We start from the raw sequence: 12,648 nt of genomic DNA, 5'->3' as shown, positions 1-12,648 counted from the left end.
CCAATAGATTTAGTTTACTAAATGAAACTTGCACTTTTCCTTTTTAAGAGAGGTAAACTCATTTGAATAGATAGCAATACAGGAAGATTTTTGCACATAAATTTCCATTCAGCCAACTGTTTTTGGCGATAGCTGTTGGTAGGTTCATTTACATAACTGGCTGTGCTTGAGCCTTTACCAGCAAATTTGTATCTTAAACATATCCAAGTGAAAATAGTTTTTTTTAGAATTCCTTTTTTGATTTGTTTACATAAAGTTCAATGTAATATATATCAACATTATTAATTCTTTCTGGGATTTAACTCGTGAGTTTTACTTTGAGGGGCCAAATGCAGCCAAATATTTAATGCATAGCCTACAAAATTAGAAAAGTTAGGGAAGAAGGGCCTGGGAGACAAGAGATGAGAATGTTTAAAGAGGTGACATTGAGTAAGACACATTATATTCATGAGATGTTTTGTTGAGCTGGGAACCCATGGCTCATTCTTTTTTTTTTTTTTTAATTGATTTTATTGTTGGAATAATGTCTAGAGTGGTTACAGTTATATTTGTCAGGTGGTGGGTATATTATTTCTCGAAATTTGATACTCTTTTCTCATGTTTTTGTCCCTCTTACCCTCCCCCCAGTCATCTTGTTTTCCCTTTCCTATTTCAAATAACCCAATAAATGTGTATACAGTATACCACTATACAAATTCAGATACATTAACCTCATGAGATCAAACATAAGTGGAAAAAAGAGAGAGAAAGGAATAATTTTACATAGTACATTAAGAACAGCACTCACAAAGATAAATTTCTTGTTTTAATAACCTAGAGTTCATTTCATTTAGTCTCATCCTGTATGACCTTATGTACACAGCCTTTGAGCTACTGTGATCCTCTGTTAGGAGAATCCTGAATGTGCACTAATTATCACAAATGAAGGAAATCATAGATCCTATGCTCTTTTGGGACTGGCTTCACTTAATATTTTTTCCAAGTCTTTCCGTTTCCCTACAAATGCCAATGTCATACTTTCTGATGGCAGCATGGAATTCGATTGTGTATAAGTACCACATCTTGTTGATCCATTTGTCTACTGAGGGGCATCTGGGTTGCTTCTATGTCGTAGCTATGGTAAATATTGCTGCAATGAACATTGTTGTGCTAGCAAGAAGACAAGAAGCAAACATAAAGGGAATTCAAATAGGGAAGGAAAAAGTGAAACTTTCCCTCTCTACAGATAATATGATACTTTACTTAAAGAACCCTATAGACTCCACTCCCAAGTTTCTTGAGCTGCTTCAAAACTTTGGCAAAGTAGCAGGGAATAAAATTAAACCTCAGAAATCAATGGCTTTCCTGTATGCCAACAACAAGGAGAGGCAGAAATCAGGAAAGCAACTCCTTTTGCAATAGCCTCAAAGAAAATAAAATACTTAGGAATTAACTAAAGGACCTTTATGGTGAAAACTTTGAAAACCTGAAAAAAGAAATCAAAGCAGAACCACCACTCATTCTTATAATCCTAACTACTCAAGAGGCTACTATCTGAGGATCACTGTTCAAAGCCAACCCAGGCAGTAAAGTCTTTGAGACTCTTATCTCTAATAAACTACCAAAAAAGCTGTTAGGTGAGCTGTAGCTCAAGTAGTAGAGCTCCAGTCTTGAGCAAAAGACATGTAGGGACAGTACCCAGGCCCTGAGTTCAAGCCCCAGGATTGGTATCATTCCCCCCACCCACTGCAAAAAGTGCTTTGTTAAATGGCAACTACTTTATACAGCCATTTAATGGTAATAAAAAGTTTTACTTTGAAAACCTGGTGGAGAATGAATATAGAATTTATAAAAAGGTATGATTTGACTATGTGTTGAAATTATATCTGTGGCAAAACTTGTCTTTAAAGTGAATTTTTTCCCTAGAAATCACTCATTAGGCTTGGAGGAGAAAAACTAGTGCAGCATATGGTGACATACATTTGAAGTATATTATATGCCGTGACTGAAAGATAATTAAACTTTTTAATTTTTAACACTGGCCCAATGCTACCTTTGGCTTATTAGAGATCCATACATACATATCTATTTTTCTTTACTTATATATCTTTCTACAGGAGTGTCATAGAGTTTCCCTTAATATCTCTTGGTGTGATACATATATGTATATGTATATATATATATAATCTAATGAGACATGTGTGTGGTGTGTGTGTGTGTGTGTGTGTGTTTGGGTTAATAAATAAATGTTTTACTCAAATGAATTCTAGGTAGTAGTTCATTGGTTAATCAGTACAAAGTATGTGTTGTGTGTGTTGTAAGTAAAAAATTGTGTTGAAAATGCAAACTCTTAAGCCCATTTTTATGATTTAGTGCCTTGAATTATTCTTTAAATATCAGCCAGCCTTTGATATCTATCATAATTATTACTCTAATGAAATCTGTGTTGTTCAGCATATTTTCTTTTCTGTTACGTTCTTTTATTTTTATTTTTTTTGTTTTCGTCTTTCTAGGGACATAGTTCTGAAACTACTTCAATATGAGGCATCAACAAATGTAGCAGACAACAAAGGCTATTTTCCTATTCATTTGGCTGCCTGGAAAGGAGACGTGGAAATTGTGAAAATTCTTATTCATCATGGACCGTCACATTCCAGAGTTAATGAACAGGTGCACTTGTCAACTATTTGTTCAGACTATAATTTGTCGAAGTGTTTTGCAAAGGCAAAGCCACAGTGAGAAATTACTTTTATTGTATTCTGCCCCAAACATTTGTATTGTTGAATTTCCTAAAGAAGAAATTTGAAAAATTAAATATTTGGGTCTGGTACATAGGCACTAAGCTAGGCATTTGTGAAGATACAATTTTAATGAGAAAAATCTCACTAGAAGGAGGTGCAGTATTTTTTACCTGCCTTATATATGTATCTATTTTATAGCTGTTGAATACTTAATGCTAGAACAGCATTTACATTTGTAATGAATTATAGTGTTCCTTAATAAAATTTTAATCATGAAAGCAATGATAGCTATCACTTGCCTAATGCTTTACCACTTACATAGCACTTTTATAGTTAAGTACATTTTTTTACAAATCAAAATGCAAAATATACTGTGTATAGTTAGTAGTTAGGTATTAAGTTAAACAATTTTTGTCCTCCCTCCGTTCTAGCCTTTCTCTTTTTCCCTCCTTTCCCACTTTCATACACATACACATACAGAATTGAGCAAAATCACAAAATAGTATGATACTGATAAAATCAAAGAACTTACAAGAATAAATCTGTATTATCCATAGTGAGCATATTTGAAAAGGAATGCCTTTCTCAATATTGAAACACATAAAACCAGAAATTCAGGAAAGTAAAATATGGCCTCCCAATGCAATATGATACCAAACATCTTTAGCTGTGTATGCCCCCTGCTGTTCCCATTTTGTAAAACAATATTTGAAAACCAGCATGCAGTCCAATAATTGAATTACAACATGGCTTTAAGCTGCAGGTTGGCAGTTGTCCAATATCAATGCAAGTAGGTTACTATAAGGCAAGTATGATTAGCATATTATTCAAATAAATATAGGCTTTGCAGGCCTTTGACTGAAATTCAGACAGAAGAATAAGATGTATACTAGCTGTAAATTGTGAAGGAAAAAAAAGTTGCTTTTTTTCCAACCAAATACAATATTGAACAGTCTAGTCAAGAAAAAAAATGTTAGTTGGAAAAGTATTTTACTAATTTTCATCACAATGAAAATTTGTTTTTATAAGTTTACAAAACTGTGAAACTTTACAATAAGAACACAATCTTAAGAAAATGGCAGACATGTCTATGTTTATCTCAGATTGTATTAAAGGAAAATTTATGAGGATTGTATTCCCGAGAAAACCAAAATTTATCAGATGAGCCATCTGGTGGTTATTCTTAAGACTTAATGACGCAAAGCAAAATCGAAGTAATAAAATGGAAGAGCAAAATCAAGGTTAAAGAAGAGGATGCTCTAAGTGACATGAAAATAGGGAAAAACACTATTATTTGAAAGTTGAAAATTTCGAATAATAGCTCAGTTGATGTTATTTGAGAGAATCACTTGTTTGGTAATATTGAACAGATAAATTATAAAATTTCTTTTTAAGAAAACTGAAATTTAAAGATATTTTAAAACTTTTATGCCTTTGTGTTATGGATCCTACTTGCAGCCAAGTTAAAAACTTTCTTCAGATTTTAATGTTATACTTTAAATATTTTTATTTGTTTACTATGTATATTCTCCTTTAGTGGTATTCTCTGTGCCATTTTCCCTAAAAGTTTCTGATGTGTGAATGTAAATTTTATAAATAAATTTTTTAAATGGTAAGCCAGCCATTGTTTAAGCATCTTTATATGAAAAAGGTGTCTTAGTTCTAAAAATAATCCTCAGAAGTGATAGTATCAGTCCCATTTTAGATGGGAAATCAGGCTCAGTGAAGCTAAATTTTCTAACACTACATGTTATTGAGTGAATAAAAATGACAAGTGAATTCAGGACCTTTGACTTCAGGGCTCTACATAGTAGCATATTGGCATTTTCATCCTAAATCTTGTCACTTAGAGAATGTTTACTAGGGGCCAGGTATTGTGTAGTGTTTCACTGCCTTAGTAAGCTGTATTAAAGATAGATTAGGTAGATAATAATTATCATTCCTTCTTTTTCTATATGAATACAACCTTAGATATGGTATCACACACAGCTACTAGAAATGCAGTCCATATTTGAACACAGCATTTTCTGATCCATGGATCTCTTGGATCTCTCTCTGTCTCTCTCTCTCTCTGTCTCTCTCTCTCTGTCTCTCTCTCTGTCTCTCTGTCTCTGTCTGTCTCTGTGTCTCTGTGTCTGCCTCCCTCCCTCCCTCCCTCCCTCCCTCCCTCCCTCCCTCTCTCTCTCTCTCTCTCTCTCTCTCTCTCTCTCTCTCTCTCTCTCTCTCTCTCTCTCTCTCTCTCTCTCTTTCTCTTTTTGCTAGTCCTGGGCTTGTGCTCTTGGCCTGAGTACTTGTCCTTGAACTTTCTCAATGCTAGAGCTCTACCACTTGAGCCACACCACCACTTCTGGCTTTTTTCTGTGTATATGGTATGGAGAAATAGAACCTGGGTCTTTGTGCATGCTAGGCAAACACTCTATCACAAGGCCAAACTCCTGGCCCCATGGGTCTATCTCTTAATAATGTATTATATTTTTATTTTGAAATTATATACCAAATCTGGGGTTTGTTTCTGATTTCTGAAAGTTATCATTGTTTTCTTACCCAATAGGGCTACCTTATTCATTAGAGATATAATCCAGTACCCTTAGTAGATGCCTGAAATGACAATGGTAACAAACCTTGTTTATGCTATTGTTCTACAGCTACACAGTACCAATCTGTCCTACTAGCACTCTCTGTTTCTCCTTTGCATCATTGCTCTAATGCTTTGGTATCTTATGTTTTAAGCTCTGTGTACCATGGGAATTGATTTGATAACTGAGAGGAGCACTGTGTAATCCTAGTAGTAGAGTGTAGACATACTGGAGAAAAGGATGATTCACATTCTGGGTGCAGTAAGTATGATGCTGTGAGATTTCATCATGCTGCTTAGAACAGTGCACAAATTGAAATGTGACTCATTTATTTCTGGAATTTTCTATTTACCATACTTACAACTTGATTGACTACATGTAATTGAAACTGCAGAAGGAGAAACCATAGATACCACTGTACAGATTTCTTAAAAATAAGGCTATCCTATATCTTAATGTTTGAGGTTTTCAAAATGCTATCTTTTGATTTCTAAACCACACTGTAAGGTTTATAGAGAAGGTAATATTTTTACTAGTACATATAAGAGGTTTGGAGAGATGAGACACTTGCTGTTGTTAATAAGGTGCACATTTAGCATTTCATTGTTAAATTCTGTACACCATTTTCTTCTGCTGGTAGTTAGCTTCAAGTATCCAAACAACTTCATTGTTTGGACAAACAATGTCTCTTTCCAGATAAGGTTTTGCCATGTTTGTTTTTTTTCTGGTCCTTCAAGGGTAGCCCTCTATAGCTTGAGCTACAATTTTACTTCCAGCTTTTTCTGAGCAGTTTATTGGACATGTATCTTATAGACTTTTCTTCCTGGGCTGATTTTGAACTGCAATCCTCAGATCTCAACTTCCTGAGTAGCTATGATTACAGGTGTGAGCCACAAGTGCCCAGCAGATTTTTTTTTCCAGTCCTGGGCTTGAGCTCAAGGCCTGGGCACTATCCTTGGGTTTTCTTTTCTCAAGGCTACCACTTCTGACTTTTTTCTATGTATGTGGTACTGAGGAATCAAACCTGGGACTTTGTGCATGTTAGGCAAGCACTCTACCACTAGGCCAAACTTCCAGGCAAGATTGTGTTTTTTATAATTGTTATATACCTTCTATATTTTGCACCTGAGTTATTTCCTTTTGTCTGATGATAGTCATGTTCTATGTACTCTCCTCTTCACTTTCCTTTTGCTTTTCTCTATTTTTAAAAAAATCTATTATAACATTGTGGCAAATATCAGAACATCCGTATCTCAGTACATTATCTTTGCCATTTACCAAATGTATTAAATGTTTAACATTGAAACATGATCTTTGGACAAATAGATTTTTCTCAGCTATTTTTGTTCTGCTACCCATTGCCTAAAGGTGTCCTAATTTGTAAGAGAATACCAATTCAACTAAAAAAATGAAGAAACTAAAAAAATGTTTGTGTAGACATATTAGCAATTATTAATCAGTGCTTTGTCACAGCCTATTTCATATTAGATGGCTTTATTTTTAGACTGTGACTGTGGACATAAGTATACAATCATGCCTTTGTAAAGAAACCACAGTGGCCTCCACTGGTATGATAGTTCAAGTATATATTTTCATGGATAGAAGAAGGCTAGAATATTCAAATAGTTTGTCTTGAGATTTGAACAAAGCTAATTGATAATATTAAAAAAAACTTTGTTTTTTCTTATATTTTCATAGACTGAGGACTATAGAAAAATAGATCTTTGAGGAATTATTACTTCACAATTAGCTTTTCTCTTTTTTTCCAGGAGGTACTGTAGTTAGAAAAATGAAATTCAGTCTCTCTCATAGGGGAAATTAGGTGCGTCAGGACATATATTCTATGTCATATTTTCATGCTCTAAAATGATATAGTGTATAAAGAAATAGACCATATAAAGTGATAGAGTACTACCCTAACATGCTGGAGTCCTTAGTTCAACCTCCAGAACTTCAAGCAAGCAAGCAAACAATCAAGCAGACAAACAGCAATTATGACAGCAGCAGCAGCAGCAGCAGCAACAACAACACATCAGCAAGTCTAAACTGATTCATGATCAGTTTCTATGAGGAAGATTTTAGGAACACAAACAAACCATGTATTAGAATTACTACTGCCAGGTACCAGTGGCTTCTGCTTGTACACCTATTTAGGAAGCTAAGATCCTGGGGATCAAGGTTTGAAGCCAGTTGGGGAAGGAAAGTGTGTCAGATTCTTACATCCAGTTAACCACCAAAAAGCCAGATGTGGAACCATAACTGAAGTGGAAGAGTGTTATGCTTTACCCAAAAGCTTAGGGACAGTTCCCAAACCCAACTTCAAATCCCACTACTGGCACCAAAAAAATGAGTAAATGAAAATAAAAAAGAATGGTTTCCCACAAATGATGAAAGAAATGTCTTCAGCTGTATTCCCATCTGTTAGATCTTAGCTTTTTTATTTTCTCTTATACTGTGTTTAAGGAGTAGTTTGTTTGTTGTTGTTTTCCTGTGAGTTTGACTCCATGCCTTTTTCTCTTGTTTCTTAGAAGATGCACAAAAAGTCTTTCTCAGTGCTCCCCCTAGCCCCTTGCTACTGTTTTAAAGTTTTAAAATCTGTCTTCTAGACTTTCAGTTTACTGGTCTGTTTTTTTTTTAATCTTTCAGAGTAAGCTTGAGATGCTCTCTAGAAAGTTAAAATTTACTTGAGTTTGAATTTGCCTTGTACTTTTTGGGTGGGAATTGTTTATCTGAGCAGCTACTTCCTACCATTTCAGTATTTTGGGAACAAGATCTTGAGAAATTTTCCTTTCAGATCACTAATTTCTACTGGTTTTTCTTTGACAACCTAGTAATGTATAGAAGGCAGTGTAAGATAGTGGAAAGAGCATGATTTTTAGATTTGAACAAATATAGGTGTCAAAGATGATGCTAATTCTGCCAGACATATAGTACAGCCTTGTTTTTTTTTTTTTTGTGGTTGTGGGACTTGAACTCTGGGCCCAGGTGCTGGCTTAAGGCTATTGGTCTACCACTTGAATCACAGAACCACTTTTGGTTTTCTGGTAGGTGATTGGAGATAAGAGTCTCATGGACTTTCATGCCTGGGCTGGCTTTGAACCAGGATCCTCAGATCTCAGCCTCCTGAGTAGCTAGGATTACAGGTGTGAGCCACTGGCACTTGGCCCTTTTTGAATCTTAGTTGTATCATATATGAACAGAAATTAAAAAAATGTCTTGCAGGATTGTTGTAATAATTCAGTGAGATATGTGAACTTTCTTTTTTCTTTTCTTATTTTATTGTTGGGACAATGTATAGATGGGTTACAGTTACATTGTCAGGTAGTAGGTGCATTACTTCACACACATTGATACCCCTTGTCATGTTTTTGCTCCCTTTTCCCTCCCCCCAGCCCTCCCAATCATCTTGTTTTCCCCCCTTCCCTATTTTAAATAAACAAATCTATATACTATATATCAGGATATGTGACTTTTCTACAAATTGAAATAGTAACAGCTTTTGTTGGAAGTGGCATGTATGATGATTAAGAACTTTACTTTGGGTCTAGTTTACTTGGTTTAAATTTTGGATCATGATTGGATGCCTATGTGATCAAAGGCTTGGTATTCTAAGAGTCAGTGCCTTGCTGTCTTCATATCTAAAATAGGGAAAATGATAATAATAGTATTTATCTCCTCTTGAGGATTACATGAATAAGCATGTATGAAATGCAGTCTTGCTTGGTCCCTTATTTTACATGAAGTGATGACTGTGATAATCTGAATAGTCATTCCTTCCAGAACATTTACTTAGGATTGTTTTAATTTTGGTTGTTAAAGTTTCTTGTTGACATTTTTCTTGAGACTTAAAGTCAGGATCAGATCATTCATTCCTCTTGATTGTTGACCTTATCTCCTATGTTGTTACCCCAAATGGCTAGAAGAATTGATCTGCCTTGGAACTATGTTCTTTTTATTAATCTTGCTGAGTTAGTAGGAAAATTTAATTGCTTTTTTAACAAAAACGTAAGCTATGCAGGTAGTATTGTGATACTCCTGGTAACTCAACTTGTCTGGGCATGGGACTAAAATCTGACATTTAATCCATAATTATGTTTCAGAAAAGCATTTTTAAATCATATGGCCAGTTTGCCTCATCTCTCTTTGCAAAGAAAAAAATAATGTTTTTATTTTTTTAATTTATTCTATTTTCAAAATGATTTATGTCTATGGGAAATAAAATGAAACTTAATTTGGGAAGACTTCCTGCAAATTGCTGATTTTAAAGAAGTTGCCAATTCAGTTGATTTTTGCAAAGCTACACTAGTGAGAGTGTTATAATTGTTATTAATCTCTCTCATTAACAAATGTCATGGACACATGATATACAGTGTGAAGAACACTGGCCATCTGGGTCCAGCAGAAAGTTGGAATATATGATGAAGAGAAAAATTTGCTTTTTCACATTAAAGTGACAAAAATAAAACATGATTTTCTGATGTAAGGGATACTTTTATCAAATATAAAATTGAATTAGTCATTTTTACAAAGGTACATGAATCTTAAGTTTATATTTTCAAAATGTTATCAAGCTACGAATAACTGTGATGAGATTTTGATGCCTAACTGAATTTCTGAAAATTTGTCTTTGCCTTAAACAGAACAATGAAAATGAGACAGCCTTACACTGTGCTGCTCAATATGGTCACTCAGAGGTAGTTGCTGTTCTCCTAGAAGAACTCACTGACCCTACAATAAGGAACAGCAAGCTGGAGACACCATTGGACCTGGCAGCACTCTACGGACGTCTGAGAGTCGTCAAAATGATCATCAGTGCACATCCAAACTTAATGAGCTGCAATACCCGAAAGCACACACCACTCCACCTTGCCGCACGTAATGGTCATAAAGCAGTTGTACAGGTGCTATTGGAAGCAGGAATGGATGTGAGCTGTCAAGTGAGTCTGTTTTTTTAACTGTGCTTTAGCTAATTGGAGAGCTATGTATAGGAAAAATTATTAGTAGATGGAAGTTATATGTGGTATCAGTAGTGATTGTTTCCTTTCTTCCAGCATCCAGTGGATAGCCTGGCATACTTTGGGAATCTAGTAAAAGTTTAGTGAATGAAAGAAAGAAAGTTTACCTTGAGTATTTTTGAGTCCATATGTATTGCTTAGCAGATAGAATTTAGTTTTCCCACCTACGCTAGGAGAGTGAAAGCTATTCATTTCTTTTTTCTTTTTTTAAATTTATTTTTTTGTTATAATGCATAGAAAGGTTACAGTTATGTTCACCAGATAGTAGGTGCATTTCTTCTCACATTCTCATGTTTTTCTCTCTATTTCCCTCCCTTCACCCCTTCCAATCATCTTGTTTTCCCCCTTTCCCTTTGCTATTTCAAATAAACAAATAAACAAATAAACATATATACAATATGCCAGGTAACAAAGTCAGATACTGTAACAATATGAGATTAACCAAAGGGCAACAAAAAAGAAGAAAAATAACATAGTACATTAAGAACAAGATAAAGCTCTTGTTTCCATATCCTGGACATCCTTTCATTTAGCCTCATCCTGACCTATGTATCTAGGTTTTGTGTTATTGTAATCCTCTGGAAAGCTATTAATTTCTAGTTAGGACAGTAGGAATCGGACTGAAACAATTAAGAAACTTGCCTAAGGACACAATGTGGGTTTAGACATATTTTAAAGTCTAAGCCTCTTGCTAATATAATTTCCCATCTCTATATAACCAACGAATAGCACTGTTTCTAAGGGAAGTACAAAAGTTATTGAAAAAATAAGACTTGAACTGAAGGAAGGTTAGTATTTAGATAGGTTTTGTTTTTCCTCAGGGAAAGGGAAACCTACATTTATTATTCATTTTAAAAATAGCCTCTACTTCAAAGCTGGTCTTTTTTGTGTGTGTGCCAGTCCTGGGACTAGAACTCAGGGCCTGGACACTGTACTTGGGCTTTCTCAAGGGTAGAACCCTACCACTTGAGCCACAGCACCACTTCTGGCTTTGTCTATATATGTGGTATATGGTATGTGGTACTGGAGGAATTGAACCCAGGGCTTTGTGCATGCTAGGGAAGCACTCTACCACTAGGCCACATTCCCAGCCCTAAAGCTGATCTTTTTAAAATTTTTGTTGTTTAGAACATTTTATTTTTTCCAAAGGGAATTTTTGGTTTCTTTCAGATTATAATTATATTTGATATATATATATATATTAAACTGTTGTTGCAATGGACTATTTCAAGCTTTAAAATTTTTTTTGCTAGTCCTGTGCTTGAACTTCAGGGCCTGAGCACTGTTCTTGGGCTATCTCAAGGCTAGAGCTCTACCACTTGAGCCACCGTGCCATTTCTGGCTTTTTCTATATATATGTGGTACTGAGGAATTGAACCATAACCTGGGTCTTTGTGCATGCTAGGCAAGTACTCTACCTCTAGGCCAAACTTCCAGCCCCAACTATTTCAAACTTTTGACTTAATAATAACCATCGGACTCCCTCTTAGCTGAGTGGTTCTCATTTTGTCTGAATTCTTTTATGTGTATTGAGTTAAATCTCTATATCTCTGTTTCAGAGGTTAGTTGAATATTGTCTGTGATGATAGACAAGATTACTATGGATCAGCCTGAGTTTGTTGACATGCCATCACTCTGATTGAGAGAAAGACAGCACGAGTGCAAGACCAAGAGTGAGAGATTCTTTTTTTTTTTTTTTTGGTCCATGGGGCTTGATCTCTGGGCCTGGGCACTGTCCCAGCTCAAGGCTACTGCTCTACCCCTTGAGATAGCACCGCTTCTGCTTTTCTGGTGGTTAATTGGAGATAAGAATCTCATGGACTTTAGTGTCCAGGCTGACTTTGAACTGCAGTCCTCACATTTCAGTCACTTGAGTAGCTAGGATGTGAGCCACTGTGCCCGGCTGAGAGTTTATATTCTTATGTAAGGCTTCTTCAAGGTTAGGCTTAAAGTACCATTCTATCACTTCTGCAATGTTTGTTTGGCCTAAGCAAGTCACAATAGTGTCTCAGATGTGTGAAAATATACTCTATGGTGGAATAAGGGTGCAGTGTGAATACTCAAAGGAAATAAGCATGGCCAATTTGTAAATGATCTGTATGTATGCAAGATATAGTCTTTCTCTGTGTCGTTACTTTTTCTAAAATTTGTTCAAAGGTTGAATCCTGTCTCCTGAGTACTGTAATTGCAGGCATACATCACTTGCCTAGGCACAGTTAGTATTATAACCACAATAACTGAGACCAGTATACCATTTGATATTTGTGCTTTTAGATCATCACATGCTTTTTAACTAGATGACATGACCAGAGTCTTTGGGTTCAATTTTATAAATGT

The 12,648-nt window shown here is 35.3% G+C and overlaps 1 protein-coding gene across 5 annotated transcripts in view; it reads left to right on the top strand.

The window, feature by feature from the left end:
• Window positions 1–12,648, top strand: part of Anks1b (ankyrin repeat and sterile alpha motif domain containing 1B) — a 905,411-nt gene that overhangs the window by 82,506 nt on the left and 810,257 nt on the right. For all 5 annotated transcript variants that reach the window (XM_090328468.1, XM_090328467.1, XM_090328466.1 and 2 more), the window contains exons 3-4: window positions 2,493–2,649; window positions 9,937–10,233. In XM_090328468.1, coding sequence (XP_090184594.1) covers window positions 2,493–2,649; window positions 9,937–10,233 — 454 coding nt within the window. The remainder of the gene's footprint in view (window positions 1–2,492; window positions 2,650–9,936; window positions 10,234–12,648) is intronic.

This window comes from Megascapheus bottae, chromosome 2, assembly GCF_031878675.1.
Source record: "Megascapheus bottae isolate mThoBot1 chromosome 2, mThoBot2.hap1, whole genome shotgun sequence".
Taxonomy (NCBI): Eukaryota; Metazoa; Chordata; class Mammalia; order Rodentia; family Geomyidae; genus Megascapheus; species Megascapheus bottae.
This window is presented reverse-complemented; position numbering and strand designations above follow the sequence as displayed.